At 42.0% G+C, this 15,943-nt stretch overlaps 2 protein-coding genes across 3 annotated transcripts in view; both read right to left on the bottom strand.

Moving 5' to 3' along the window:
* Positions 1-7,109, bottom strand: part of epsti1 (epithelial stromal interaction 1) — a 19,135-nt gene extending 12,026 nt beyond the window's left edge. Inside the window, exons 1-6 of the mRNA XM_023412506.2 lie at positions 6,827-7,109; positions 5,385-5,443; positions 5,197-5,280; positions 5,014-5,087; positions 4,204-4,287; positions 948-1,021 (exon numbers count right to left, since the gene is read on the bottom strand). Coding sequence (XP_023268274.1) covers positions 948-1,021; positions 4,204-4,287; positions 5,014-5,087; positions 5,197-5,280; positions 5,385-5,443; positions 6,827-6,993 — 542 coding nt within the window. The 5' untranslated portion in view covers positions 6,994-7,109. The remainder of the gene's footprint in view (positions 1-947; positions 1,022-4,203; positions 4,288-5,013; positions 5,088-5,196; positions 5,281-5,384; positions 5,444-6,826) is intronic.
* A 1,325-nt stretch (positions 7,110-8,434) lies between these two features.
* Positions 8,435-15,943, bottom strand: part of idh1 (isocitrate dehydrogenase (NADP(+)) 1) — a 9,049-nt gene continuing 1,540 nt past the window's right edge. For both annotated transcript variants that reach the window (XM_023412548.2, XM_087175678.1), the window contains exons 3-9: positions 12,914-13,205; positions 11,893-11,995; positions 11,071-11,248; positions 10,799-10,950; positions 10,581-10,721; positions 10,333-10,495; positions 8,435-9,369 (exon numbers count right to left, since the gene is read on the bottom strand). In XM_023412548.2, the coding sequence (XP_023268316.1) occupies positions 9,285-9,369; positions 10,333-10,495; positions 10,581-10,721; positions 10,799-10,950; positions 11,071-11,248; positions 11,893-11,995; positions 12,914-13,205 (1,114 nt within the window). In that variant the 3' untranslated portion in view covers positions 8,435-9,284. The remainder of the gene's footprint in view (positions 9,370-10,332; positions 10,496-10,580; positions 10,722-10,798; positions 10,951-11,070; positions 11,249-11,892; positions 11,996-12,913; positions 13,206-15,943) is intronic.

Raw genomic sequence — 15,943 nt, 5'->3', positions numbered from 1 at the left:
AATACAGGCTGTGTGCATTTCTCTGTGGACTGAGGCTTTGATACTTTCACAGTATTAATATAGAAGCTAGAGCTGATCTATAATCACACTACACATGGACACAGACCTTTACACTGGAGGAGACCTTTAAGGTAATGTCGCTATGGGAGTCAGTCCACAACTTTGATCTGGACTAAAATACCTCAACAACAATTGGTTGGATTTCTATGAATGTTTGAGCGGATGTACTTATTCTCCTCTGGATGCATTGTAATAACTTTGGTGGTCCATGACTTGACTTTTCATCCAGCTCATCTGATCAAAATTTCAATCTGTGCAATATTTTGGTTTATGAACAAACACATGCAAAACTAATGGCAATGAGCTAATTAGCAAATGCTATCATGCTAACACACTAAACTAAGATAGTACACACGGTTAAACATGCTTAAAATATTAGAATTAAGTGTTGTGACCCTGCTGACATTAGCGTTTAGCTCAAAGCACCAAAATACAGCCTCAGAGAGCTGCTAGCATGGCTGTCTCTTAACCTCTTTTTATCTTGTTTATTCAGTCTCTGTCATCCATCTTTAAAAACGTTCAAATCCTGTTCATTAAAGTCTTCCCTGGAAGTCCAAAAAACAGGAACTCCAGCTGCTTACACGTTTGAATAGGTAAACTAGCGGTGAACCTCATGTCGCCTGATATTTATAACTAATCTGCTCTGTTTCTTCTTTCTCTGCCAACAGAAGACGCGCCTTGATAAAACTCCAGCGATAATTACAGGTCAGCAGAGGGTCAGACATTGGGCGCTTCCTTTGTAAAGGTCTGAAGATCGTGTCATCCGATGCCACATCTATAACCGAGATCCATTGCAGAGCAAGAAAGAACACAACACAAAAAAAAAACCAACACAACACCGCACAGTGACAGTGATGAGACCCAAGTGAACCTGATCCAGGGCTGACCTGAGGTGATCCTGCCTGAACTGCTCCCTCCTGCTCTGCTCCTCCTGTCGGCTCCTCTCCTCCAGGCGCTCAGCCTGTAATGCAACACAGTCGACAGTCACACAGCTGCACACACACACACACACACACACACACACAGGATGCATGGCATGCAGCCACCACATACAGTAAGTCCTGAAGTTATCTCACTGATCACTGGGCGTAATGATGCTGCAGTGAGGACAGACCTGAGTTACCAGCCATGCATTGAACATATATACATTACAGTACAGTGCATGGGCTGCAATAGTTGCAATAATAATTGTAGTATTTTGATGCACTGTGATAACAAGTTTATAATAGTATACATAAGTTATTTTTAAAATACAACAAACGATTGATTGTAAGACAGTCAAATTTATTTTAAAAAGTCTAAGAGAATGGAGGACCAGGGGTAATAAAGCATTTCTTTAATTTCATATTTTAAAGGCATTAAAAATAGGAATTGTAAAAAGATTTTAAACCTGAAGGATTAATCTATCAACAAATACTTACAAAAACCACTTCAAGCTCTCCATTGACTGTGGGTTTAACCAGCTCTGAAGGCCCAGAGTGTCACGTAAAGGCTACATGACTAAGCTAATCGATGAGCTAATAGGAAAAGGAAAGGCAGCTGGAAATTAAAGAGGGAATCCAGGCTTGTATTCCCATTTCTAAAATTCCTATTCAAATAGTTTTTCCAGTTCTATTATTTACTGTATTTATAAAGGATTTATTTAATGAGTGTTTTTGTAAATACATTTTTCAATCTGAAGTATTTATTGATGGATTAATCATTAATTTATAAACTCTTCTTACAATTCCTATTTTTAATACCTATTAAATATGAAATTAAGGAAATGCTTTATAACTTTTCCTGTGTCATCCCTGGTCCTCCACATAGGGACGTGTCAGGAGATGTATTTTACAACATGTGAAAAAACATTTCATGTAACACTTGAAACAAAAATGTGAGCGGTTACTGAGGAAGGAGTTGGGAAAGAACCAAGAATGATTGTTTGAGAAGACGACACCTTTATTTATCACTGAAGCCCATTTTCCAACTTTGATGAAATGCTGGCTGAAGTCAAACATGTTTCATTTAGATTTTGAGATCATGTTGTTATCATTCCGGCACGTCTGACGTGTGCAGCCCGACCGCCTGGGCCGCTGCTGTATTTATGTTAAAACGGGACATCTCCATGAAACCAGATAAAGACGAGGGCTGAGTCTGGGAGCAAGGGTCATCTGAAGCATGCCCAGTCCTTGTGGTTCAGACACTTCATAATTCTCCACCTGGTATTTAACTGCCCCTGTATCCCAAACCGAAGTGGGTGAGGACGGGTTTCTGTCTTCGCCGGCCTCCGGTTAGATCACGTCTGTAGACCGCGATGAGGCTGTTTCACATGCATCTGTTTATTTGCCGGATTACCGAGACATTCCTACGGCTTCGCAGAGGTCATGGCGCAACGGGAAAAGGGCCTGTGGAATAACGCTTTGGTCTTCAGCATTAATCACCACCTCCACATCAACTGCAGCAGTCCATTAAGCACTATTAGACTGAGCCGGGATCCAGATGTGGAGTAGAACATGTCTGAGGACACGGTGAGGAGCCGTCTGTGGCGGCTGGAAACCCACGAGACCATTAATCAGGTGGTTGTCATTGGTTTAATGTTGGGAGTGTGACTCCGCTCCGGGCCACCAGAGCTCAGCTGCAGCTCAGGTGGAGGCTTGTCTCTACTGACACCTGGAGGCTGAACATGGTACTGCCCATCACTGAGGGAAGTGGTTGTCATGCAGGCTGCTCATCTTCTTACCACTATATTTGCTGTAAGTATTGACATTTTTTTTCATTTGATTGTTTTCTTTAGTTGCAGTGGCCACTTTATTAGGTACACCCTCCAATACAGCTGACCTGCCACAGAGTCGACCTTTATAATGCCGCTAAGGTTTTATCGACACTGTCACAGAAGTGTTGATTGAATTATATGTTTTAGCACTGAGGTCATGAGTCTGATTACTGTCACGCAGTTTCAATCAAATAAAGAAAATGAAAAATGAGAACATCAAATTGGAAGAAACTTTTTTGAAATTTTGGTGTTTACAAATTCCCTTTTTTTTCATTTTTCCTTGTTGATTTGAAGGCGGCACAGAAGGTAAGTATCTCAAAGTAAAAGAGTGTAACATGTTTTTTTTTGTGGTTTGGTTTTGGTTTAAAACAAAAAACTGAAATCAGACGTTTTTTTAGTTTTTGGTATAAAATGAAAAAACAAACTGCCTGAATTTTATCTAATCGTCATGGTTACTGGACTCCATTATAATAAGAGGAGATGTTTCTAATATTCTGTCCACCTCATGTATAGACTTCATCTTTGAATACGACCTCGATTATAAACATATGATTGAATTTACAAACAAAAACTGTTGTTAACCTTATAAAGGTGCAGTAGATGTTAAAGCAGGGCTGGTTTATTGCAGGTGTACATAATTAAGTGGCTGGACCTCTTAGAAGACCGTCCAGGTGTTAACGCTCCCCACTGACTGAGGAACTGAGGAAGCCGAGAGGAGAAACGTCTCCCAAGAACCTGCTGATCGTCCAGTCGCCCTTCGTAAAGCTCTGAGAGATACGACGACGCCACAAATCCAGACTCAACTCTGCTAAATTTAGCATTTCTGCTCTCACAGTTTTGTTTGACGCATTTCATGAATTCTTCATCAACATTCAACAATTAGAAAAAGCCGAGATTTGACGTTTTTTTCCTGCTGATCTCACGGACCATAATGCACTGCAGCCACGAGACACTCGTTATGTTCTGAGTGAGTGGTGCAACTCTTTACTGGAAAGCTCTCGCTCTCTTGCTCTTACTACTGCAGCTGCTTTTGCTCTCTCCACCTCCACTCTCCACACAGTACATTCCTGACGCGGGACTCTGGGCTTTGTCAAAGAGCACTCTGGGAAATACAGGAAATCACTGCGCTGACTGACATAGAAACAGATTAGAGGAGGCGCCAAACCAGTCAATTATCACTTCATCGTAAAATAACTCCCCATTATAAAAGTGAGTTTAATGGTTGATTTTTCTTAGATTTTAATGCTTTGTTGTTAAAGATAATTAAAATAGAAGTAGAAGGGGTGGTGAGTGATTTAAGGTCATTTTTATACTTAACTAAACACACATAAAATGTTTCTGCTAAAAGGCCAAAGTACATATTCTTGTTGTTTTAATCTTGCTCTCACCTTCTGCCTCTGTTCGGCCTTCTTCTTCTGCAGACTGGCCTCCTCTTCCTCTCTCCTCGTCCTGTCCTGCTCCTCCTGCCTCAGCTGGACACGACAGTTTACATTTAATATGTTAAAGGAAAAGCACAAAGTAACTCTCTGAAATATTTCCCTGCATCTGAAAGGTGGTTTCTGTTAATATCAATAATATAGACAGCAAATTCTCATAGCAGGAGAATTTAGAAAACAATTGATTAGTGTCTTATTGTTCAGCCTTATTATTAATAATAAAACGTATGGCTCGTTTCTGTTGTAAGACTATTGAATTTATACTTGTTTTTAAAGGTGCAGTGAATTAAATACAAGGCATTATAATGTAACATATCCCTAGATTTATACAGGATTGCTGATGACCTGGATATTTTTTCTTCTTTATAATCAATATGTTGTTTCCATGTTCGTTTATGATCAATTCAATTTCAACGTCTCAGATCTTTAGTTCAACATCCGTATGTCGATTTACAAGAAACAGAAGTTTATTTTTCTTTAATGATGTCAAACCAAAGTTTTGAGAATTTCCATCTCCTCTCAAAGGCTTGAAAAAGTTCCTTTAAATTTCTCCCAGAGCAAATTAAATTTGTAACATCTGCAAAAATGACCAGCAGCATTACAAATATCATGAATCACAGATCGTCAGGGTCTTGTCATATTCTGTAGACGACAAAAGACTGATGGGAAGTAGTTGATGCAAATACTTTAATCTGTAAATTCAAAATATATTCAAATATGTTCAAAGCCGCCTGTGATTTGAATGAATGAGCCAGTAAATACCTTCTTCTGCAGTTTGGAGCAACGCAGGTCTGTAAGCTGCTTCTGTCTGGCTTCAGCCAATGATACATCACCACCTTCAACAACAGGTTACACCACATCACATCAGTACGTAAGCATAATTAATAATAATGAATGACGTGATACAGATAGTTAAAGATCATTTGCATTGAGGATGTTTTTTACCCAGCCTCTGTGGAGTCACGTGCACAGAAGAAACTCTGTTTGTCTCTTTCCATTTCTGAAGCTCCTCCTCCTCTTTTTGAGCCACTGCAACCGCGAAAAAAACCCTTAATTACTCTGGAGAGAAATTTCAAACATGCACGAGGATGAAAATAATATAAGTAAGATAGAAGAAAGCGGCAGCAGCGTACTCATCTGCATCTTGCTTCGCCGAGATTCATTTGGTGGGATCACGGTGAATCCACCTGAGCTGAGACGAGGACACAGACACAGAGTTGGAGCAGAATGATTGGTTTAAATACTTTTTCTACTCATATTTCTTGCTATAATCATATTATAACTTATTTTATAGCTTATTTAGGCAAAATTCTACCAAAATTAAACACTGCTGCATTTGAGAAGTTTGTTGTCATTTAAACTGTATGCTGTTGTTACCCAGGAGATAAAATAAAGTTCTTGTCTTTGAATGAAGTTTGTTCTGGGCTGAAGGGGTCAGATAAATGAATAAGTGAATAAAAGTGATTTTAATGCAACAAAATTAAATATTGTAAAAGTACAATTTGGATATCCGTACCAAAATGCAGGTATATAACAAGATTATTATGTTTTTATAAATAAGTATGTGGTGTTACATTTTTGCAGAACAGTTTTATTTATGTTTTTGTGTTTTTTGCGTTTTAAATAACCGCATGTGGTTGACAGCACTTGTACTTGCACTTGAGTATTTTTAGATGTTTAATTAGGAACATAAGAGACATGAGACACAGAAAGCGTTGAAAATAAAATAAAAATATACTAGAAGACAAAATAAGATAAATAACGGAGACAAGATATATAACAAAATAAAAGTAGCCACATAAAAGTGCTGAAATGTTGAGGTAGTGTATATTTAAATATAAATATGTATAAATCAAAGCACTTGGTAACAACAATAGTGCAACAGTACAGTGTTAAACAGTTGTTACATATCTCATATTTAAGTTAATAAAGTTTGTTAAAGTTGTCTAGAAGTTGTTAAACTACCCCTCAGGTATAAAGCTGTTAGAATTAATTGCACCTCCTTCAACACTAAAATGCTCCTTACATCAGCCATTAATAATCCCAATATGGTGCTGCCTTCACGGGAGATGGGACTAAAGTAAATTGCTCATGTTGCTACTGTTTATCATAATCACATAAAAGTGATCAGTGTAAATAATGCAACTTAAGTGCACACTTTACTTTTAAGTGTATATTGTTTATTAATAGAGAGCTGGGCAAAATGGTAGTACTGTTTTAAAGTCAGTACTATTAATATATATATATTTTTAATTCTAGTAACCTATATTTTATAAAATATTATTAACGTGTTTTCTTATTTTCCTTTGGGAAACACAGGGACGCTAACAGCTTCTGTTGTTTTTTGTGATGAAACGTTCGGTGGCACAGAGTGTTGGGATTTACGGGGAACTGTGAAGGCACCGTTCCTCTCTCTAATTCCGTGAAACGAAAGTGAAAGGAAACAGCAGCGATTCACTGTTCATACAGAAAATGTGCGTAAACGAAAACGTAAACAAAACAAACGGCCTGTGTTTACGTCTGAACAGTGAGTCAGACTTCACGTTGACTCTGATGAAACAGAACTTTTACTCACTACTGAGGCCGTCTGTCGGTCGCAGGTGCATTTCCGCTGCCCGGTGCGTTATTTGAGTCCGGAGTATCAGGTGTTTGATCAACAGCAGGAATGTTTGATGCATCTCCTGACAGGTGAGTGTTTCTCCGGGGGGGGGCTCGGTCTCTTTGGCGCTGATAAGGATCCATTCTTCACGCACTGAAGTATCCGGACCGGTTCGGTCGTGGTGGTGTTCAGTCCTCAGTGCGGGGCAGCTGCTCGTCCCCTGATCAGATGTATAGTGATCCTGCCACACAGCAGAGTGGGAGGCTTTAATGCAACAGCTCCCCCTGCTGGAGAAACAGAGGAAGTGAAAACTAAAGGAAATGAAGAGTCAGAATTAAATGATATCGGATGAGCTTAATTATCCTGATTACGTCATATATATCTCAACCATAAGGTAAAGTTAAAGTGGCAATTTTGAGCATCTCCGTTTTGTGATCGTTGGCGGCCTCTGTGGCGACACATGGGAACTGCAGGTTTGTTTTTGAACCACATGTCAGGACTCCTGGGTGAAAGGACACACGTCACTAACCTTGTGATTTAGTTCATAAAGCTGTAAAATGCAAGGACTCAACCACCAGTGTGTTACGTCATTTAGTGATAGTGACTTAAAGACACTTATTTAAATTAAACTTTAAGATATCACCTCTTCAATTCTGTTTTAACCCATGCAGCACCTTGCTGTTGTTCAGTGCAGTGCACAGTTTTACTTGCACTAACTTCTCACAGTGCAGCAGATAAGCTTGTAAGTGGAAGGTGTGGCTAGTCATGTAAGTCACAGAACATGCAGCAGAAGTCGTGAACGTTTTTAACAAGCTGCAGCTCCCTCAACACGTGGATATGGTGGGGGCTGCAGTCCCATAAACACAAATTATGTTTCACAGCCACAGCAGCGAATAAGCATCTTAATTAGAACAAAGATGCATTTAAGGCAAAGATATACATGATTATAATGGAGAAATGGGGCAAATGGGACAATTGGTTTGCCTATCTGCCCCACACACCTGAAACCTGACCATGAGTGTTAAATGATCCGGTGCTGATCACTGAGTTTTATTGTTGTTATTATTGTTTGTCTAACTGAAAAACCTCAATCTGCGATGTTTTGGATTAAATATGTGGATTTGAATGAAATATTTTGGGTGTTTGGACGATGTGAAATAAAACTAGATGTTGATGATGTCACCTGATCTTCCACTGTTTCAGGATTAATTTAGACAATAATCCTCAGGTTAATTGATAATGACAGTAATCATTAGTTGCAGCCCTAATTCTTTGTCTTTTGCTGTTTGTGTTTTATTATTTGTATGTTTGTGTTTTTTGCTCTTCTTCTGCATTTTCAGTTGAGTTCAGTGTCCTTTAAAGGCCCATATAGAAAACTAGGCCATGAGAGACATCTAGTGGTGAGCAACTTGATACTGCAATACAACACACACTTGTACATAATGTCATCAATCAATACAATTATTGGATGAGTTCAGTTTATCATAAAGTCTGCATAAAACCACTGATTTTAAAGTACAACCTCATCAATGAACCTGAACGCCTCACAGTCTGAATCCAGCTCTGCTCAAAGAACGACACACATTTCTTCAAAAACTCGTTTATTATGAGTCGTAGAGGAATGAACATAGTGTTGATCACAAACCACCAGATGGAGAATGTGATGCAGACAATTTGGCAGGATATGTGTTGACGACAAACTGCATAGTGATCAACACACACACACACACACGCACACACACACACACACACGAAGGAAGGACAAATAAATACACTTCTTTACCAGCTGTGTTAATACAAAAACCTATAGTGTCTGAATTTGTTTAAAAGTCATGCTTGATTCCTATGAATGAGTCCGTCCATGTGTTATGTGTTTCATGATGCAGTAAAATCACATGGTCTCTGCTCCCACACTGAGAGGAGTCGTTAGTGAACTACAGGATGATGCTCTGGTTTTTACCTGCCACTAAAACACGTGCTGCCGTCTGAGGTATTATTAAAACAGGACAAAGACGTAGGAGACGATCAGAGTGACACAAAACGAATAAGGCAGTGAGGGTCTCGAGTCTCTCCCCTCGGACTAATGCTGTCCCCCCGTCTAGCACAGATCACGTAACAGATACTGACGACACACGCCCACGCTCACTTCACAGGGGACCCAGTGCAATCAGGGTAAACAAGGTCGCAGGTGGCGTCCAGTGATGCTCCTGGACTCTGTTAATGTTGGAGTTGTGTTTTCTCTCTGTCACAGGTTCGGCTTCTGCCCCCCCCCCCCCCCCCCCCCGGTGTTTTAGGAATGACTTCATCTCCTGGAGTCGTGGGCTCGCTCCTCCCCGCTACAGTGTTAGTTCCAGTCGCTGTGTAGTCGTCTCTGTGTGCGTGAGGCATGTGTTTTCAATGTGTTTGTGTCTGTGTTGAGGCTGCAGAGGCGACATCACAGCTTGGACAGCTTGGCCTTCAGGTTGTCTGCCAGCTTGTCCAGGAACTCAAAGGTGTTCAAGTAGTCGGCCCGAGTCACACTGCGGACAGAGGGAGAGACGAGACAGCGCTGAGGACACTTCAAGGTACTGATTCTACTTCCTGTAGTGTGACTGAGACAGTCGAGGTTAAACAGTAGTTATCGTCAGTTTTACACAAACAAGATACTGTCAGATATTTCTATTTTCTAATGTTTCACAAAACAGATTTATAATGATTGAGGCACCTGTTGAGAGTCACTGATCGTTACAGGTGAGATGACGTCATGTTCTGTCACTCACCTGAGATCTGTCAGTCAGGTCTAAACCTTACACAGTAGCACAGCGGAACAATGTCATTCACTTTAAGCTGGAGAGTCACCACGAACACGAACGTAACCACGTTAGTGTGCCAGTGTTTCCCATTCATCACCGAGACTGAATTTGTCCACTGTTTCATAACGAACCACAAATGTATTTACGTCTCATAATATAAAAGATCTAACGTTGTGATTTGTGCCGTTACGTCGCTGCAGATCTGTCCTTGTGATGTTTAGAGGAATCCATTCTTCCCTCTGTCATATGATGTTTCCCAAACAACCACAGAGAATATTTCCACCCCCGTGCTTAATAAAAAGTTACAGTGCATTAGTTTTAAATGTCACTTTGCTGCAGGGGTTTCGAGGTGTTTACTTCTTTTCACTTCACAATCAACAAAACTATTATAAATATAATTTTGCAGACATCTGTACATGTTGCAGACGTGCGGCTCCTTCAAAACACAAGAAGGCGACAGTCAGACGAGCAGAACTGTGGGTGAACTGGGCAGTTTGTGTCTCTTTGTTGTTAAACACAGACATATTCTTTAATTCCAGAACAACCTTCTTGCTGTGATCGGCTCTGATCTGTCCATCACAGAGAATAACAGCATGCACACATTACTTTTAATGAATAAATCATTTTGCTGCAGACACTTCCAGCAGGAACGCAGACACACAAACTGAGACAGATCACGAAGGGACTGACTTTGGCATTCCTTTGATGCAGATCGCCAAATCCTTGGTCATGAAGCCGGCCTCGATGGTCTCGACGCAAACGGCCTCCAGCGCCTCAGAGAACACTCGCAGCTCTGCGTTGTTGTCCAGCTTCGCCCGGTGGAGCAGACCCCGCGTCCACGCAAAGATGGAGGCTGCAGCAAACACACACACACACAGTGTGAGGACATATGTTTGGCTAGTTGTTGAACGCCCAGGGATATGAACCTCCTCTCCTACCTATGGGGTTGGTGGAAGTCTCTTTCCCCTGCTGGTGCTGTCTGTAGTGGCGGGTCACTGTGCCGTGGGCGGCCTCGGACTCCACCGTGCGTCCATCGGGACAGATCAACACGCTGGTCATCATGCCCAGGGAGCCGTAGCCTGAACCAGAGTCACACATTAAGATAAGAACATCTGTGATTAGCTGTTAAAGGTTCTGAGCTCTTAACATGTCCGACCTTGTGCCACGGAGTCAGACTGGACGTCTCCGTCGTAGTTCTTGCAGGCCCAGATGAAGCCTCCCTCGGACTTCATGGCCTGGGCCACCATGTCGTCGATCAGACGGTGCTCGTACCAGATGCCTTTGGCCTCAAACTGAGCGCGGTACTCCCTGGGACACACGGGGGGGGGGCAACACGTGTAAGTTGTGATCTACATCTGGCAGAGTGTGTAGAGGGACAGAAGGTGTGTGTGTGTGTGTGTGTGTGTGTGTGTGTGTGACCGTCCTTACTTCTCGTAGATCTCCTGGAAGATGTCCTTGAAGCGGCCGTCGTACTTCTTCAGGATGGTGTTCTTGGTGCTGAGGTAGAGCGGCCAGGCTTTAGTCAGAGCCATCTGGAAGGAGCTGTGGGCGAAGTCCCTGATGGACTTGTCTGTATTGTACATCCCCAAGGCCACACCCCCTGTGCCTGGACACACACACACACACACACACACACATAAAGCATCGTTCACACACACTGAGCAACAGCGTCATGAATATTGGATGCGAAACTTTGCTTGTGTGATTGTGTTTGTTATTTTGTGTTCCGGAGGGGGGAGACGGGTGATTTTTGTTTCTAGGCAACCAAGGATGAAACTGGTCATGTGACCACACACTTTTGAACCTGACTCCCCCTGCGATGGAAGAAGTGGTGAGCACTTTTAAGTTCACAAAACATTTGGTCATGTTCAATGAGTTGTGATTCTTGTGTTTGAACAATTACTCAACCTTTGAAACTCTCTCTCGCTCGGCTCAGTGTTTGGCGTCAGGTGATAAAACCAGAGCAGGTGAGTCGTTACAACATGACAGATAAGCCATATCTTATATTCTCCTGTTTACGATATGAACACAAAGGAAAATGAGCTTGTAAAAGTTTGTCCGTGGCGCCAGTCCAGCTCGGCCATATTGACTGACACTCCATTACACTTCTACATTATGACGGCTGACATCTTTGCTCTGGGATATTCTTCATTAAACACTGATGTGTGTATGTTTGCACACCTGTGATGTTGCGTCTCTCCTGACCCACTTTACCTCCTGGCTTGTGTTTAAAGCCGGTTCTGTTCTTACCCTCGAACTCGTGCACGACGAATTTAACCGGCTCTCCGCTGGTGGGCGTGTAGGTCATCTCCACTTTCCCGGGCCCGGGCACCACAAAGTCTGTGGCTTTGTACTGTCACAGTGAGAGAGACAAAGCGTTAATACAAGAGAGCCACAAGGCTGTTTGATGAGACCGACCCCCGTCCTCTAACACGGCGTTACACCGAAGTTCAAATGACAGCAACAAGACAGCCGTAAACACCTGAGCAGGACTGGAAGTGTCAGGTGATACAGTGTCAGCAGGGTGATTAACATAACGCACACCGCTGACACTCGTGGGATATTACGTAACCGGCTTCCTCCTGAACTAACCGTTGACTTTGGCAAAGTGCCTCCAGCTCCCCTGTGATTCTAGTTCTGTGACGCTGCTGCAACTTGTCCCGCTGCAGAGGCAGTGCAGTGCATTATGGTCCGAAGTGCGGCTTAAGGGAATATAATTATTGCTGTGGTCTCTGCTGACGTCCCCACAACGTCTGACACGACTGCAGCTCAGCAAGCTCATACATGAGCCGACAGCGTGATGGAGGGAGCTGGTGGAGGTTTGTTTTCAGGTATTCTTGACGTCGACACAGTGAGGGCGGCTCCTTTTAGTTTTTAGTTCCCTTCAGATCAGGATCATTTCACCCTCACATCACACATCACACCCTCTGTTCAGACCAGAGAGGAGTAATTCAGCTCTAGGCCGTGTTTAGCTGTAAACGTTGTGTTCAGCTTTTATATAGTGAAACATAATCCATTATTTATTATCCACAACTTAAACACTTCTGACATGAGAATATACAGCAGAAAAAACTACTAATGAAGCCTCATTATGTGACATAAAATGAACAGAGAGGCTCAGAGCCTCCTCTCCTCTGATTGGCTCACAGACCTGTTGTTACTAGAGCTGCAAAGAGAAGCCTGAGAGAGGAGATGTAAAACTACACTGAGCTGGTTTTTATATCTTCTGATGGATCAACATTTCAAAATAAAACACAGGGAAATGTGGCACCTGGTCTCCATGTGCATGTCTGCCGATGATGATGGGTTTGAGCCAGCCGGGCACCAGGCGGGGGATGTTCTTACAGATGATGGCCTCTCTGAACACGGTGCCTCCCAGGATGTTACGGATGGTCCCGTTGGGCGAGCGCCACATCTGCTTCAGCTTGAACTCCTCCACTCGCTTCTCATCTGGAGTGATGGTGGCGCACTTGATGCCCACGTTGTAGCGGCGGACCGCCTCCGCCGCATCAACCGTCACCCGGTCGTCCGTGGCGTCTCGGTTCTCCATGCCCAGGTCGTAGCTTTGCAGCAGGAGACACAGAGAACAGAGAGTTTGAAGTAACTGCACCAGAGTCAAAGTGAAGACGTGGATCCATAATGTCCTGGAAATATGATCACATGTTAAAATCTGCACCAATAGAATTCTTAAGGTTCAGAGCAGAAACCACAAGAAAACAAACATGTATTAATCTTTTTTTTTATTGTTTTAACAAAATCTGTCAAAATAAGTGTTTTTCCTTCTGTAGAAACAAGAGGCAAGTGAATTTCCTTTTGGGAAGAAATAAAAATATATATATATTTTTTTTAATTCTCTATTTATTGCACAAAATACATTTTTTTTCTTTTCTCACAAAAAAGAAAAAATATTCACTGTTTGTGATTTATTTTATTTTATTGGGAAAATAATTTTTCAAAAAATTTCACAGATGAAAAAAAAAAAAAAAAACTTTCCTCTCAGGGCGTCTGTATCAAACTGCAGGATTCATCAGTGTTAATAAATATAATATAATAAAATATTGGTCAAGGTTAGAAAAGTTTCCTGATTCAGATTAGATTTGGAAATATTTAATGAAACATGAAATAAACAAGAATCCAGAGAATCTGTAATCAGTTCCCATAAAATATTCACTATAATAAACTCATGTAACAACTGAATATTGGTGAGGACCAAACAGACATGGAGACCAGCTCTAATCTCAGCAGCAGAGGCACGAGGCGCCATAAACAAACAGTCTGTGTTTCAGGAGGAGACGTGATCATTTACGCTCCAGTGCACAGAGGACAAACTAACACTCACTCAGAGGGATTTTTAGTTGGCTGGAAGCTGAGCGGTGAATGTTTAAATACACCGGCTGTGATGTGAACCGTGATCACTCTGTGGAAGGACACGGACGACATTAATGAGAAGTGAAAGAGCTTGTTCACAGCTCGAGGAATAACTCAGATGTCTTTATTCACTCCACATCTCGGCTAATTATTATTATAATTATACTCCTCCCGAGACCTGAAACTGTGCCGGCATGAAGAAGAGCCATTAACCTCGTGGCCTACTTCCTTTGCAGCGCTGAAACTTTGCTCTGTCTGCTCCTCTTTTGTGCCTCAGTGAGGAGGAGATCTGCAGAAACCAGCCAGCAACACCAGGACAAAGGAAACAAGGAATCAGTTGTGCAACGACTGGCCGTCTGCCAGCAGGAGAGGAAAGCCTGTTCCACTTGTTCCACATGAGGAACCTCCAAAACAAACTAGTGAGAGGAGGAAGTTTACTTCACCTGGGAACCACACGAAGCTCAATGTGCTTATCAAGAACTCGCCTCTGTGCTTCCTCATGCACCCGTTGGCTTAGTTTTGAAGGCGGCCACGACCTTTTACCTACTTTCAACATAAACTCCCCTTCCCCCGAAAGCCAACACCAAGCCACAACAATGGGACGCTCGGCAACTGATCACTAACTGGATACATGACATACCACGAGGACGGAGAGACAAACAGCTTCAGGTCCTGACGAGGCCGCTGCACTAATCTGTTCCTGTGTGTTTGATTGTGTCACACATTCAACACGTTCATGCATTACAGAAAACCTTCCCCACCAAGAAATGTACACACACACACACACACACACACACACACACACAGATTACCCTTTAACCTGCAGTCTGCAGAGTTAAACCTGCAAATGTTTTAAAAGTTAAAAAGCAGCTTTTTCTATTCTACAAAATATTCCACAAGACGTCAAATGGATGATTGTTTGATTTTAAAGTGGCCTGATCTGTGACAATGACCCCCCCCACTCCACCCCCCACACACCCCACCCCTATTGAGAAACTGTTGTTGAGTAATTATTACACCATATGTCATCAAACTCGCGCTCCCGAGACCTGTTGCACAATAAATCATTAACTTTCACAATGTGAAACATGAAACGATGATGAAACTGCTGTAAAATATTCATCAAATCTAAAGTTTAGTTATTTGACAGTTTGTCCACACGTCACAGTGAAGATGTGATGCAGGATTTGGGGACGAGGGAACGTCGGTGATCGGGAAATATCAGACCACCCGGAGCAAAGTCCGAGGAGAGATAAGAGGAGATGAATGGCTGCTCCTGTCACCTGCGGTGCTGTAGATGGACAATATCCGCTGGAAAATGATTAGAGTGATGATCTTCAAAGTCATCAATCAGAAAATAAAACTGTTCTCTACACAAATGTTTCGGAAACCAACCAATCAGTGATCGAAGCATCGGGTGATAGAACGATGTTTAGATGGTGTCGCTGCAACGATCAGTCGATTAATCAATGGAGAGAAAATTAACGCGACTAGTTTGATAATTGATTGATCGTTTCACTCATTGTTCAAGCTAAATTGGCGAATATTCTGATTTCAGCCTCAGAATTTTCTGCTATTCTCTATTTAAATCATTATAAACTGAGTATTTTGGGGCTTTGGACTGTTGGTTGGACAAAACTGTGAAGAACATTTTACACTATTTTCTTGCATTTTATAGACAAAAAAAAAAAAATCAACATTAATCAATAAATGTAAATAATCGTTAGCTGCCGTCGTTGAATAATGAAATTTATACTCTATTTTCTTCACCCATATTTATTTCAAACCCACACAAGCTCAACATATTCATGTGATTATCAGAGATTCTCATCAGCGTCTTCCCTTGAGGAAACTCAGTATAAACAAGGCAAACCAGAAATCCCAGCACTGCAGGAACTGTCCCTTCACTCCTGCCCCCCCCCTCCCCCTCCCC

The sequence above is a fragment of the Seriola lalandi genome, unplaced genomic scaffold (genome assembly GCF_002814215.2).
Source record: "Seriola lalandi dorsalis isolate HSWRI2012SDOR001 ecotype SW California unplaced genomic scaffold, Sedor1 jcf7180002054482, whole genome shotgun sequence".
In the NCBI taxonomy this organism is placed as follows: domain Eukaryota; kingdom Metazoa; phylum Chordata; class Actinopteri; order Carangiformes; family Carangidae; genus Seriola; species Seriola lalandi.
This window is presented reverse-complemented; position numbering and strand designations above follow the sequence as displayed.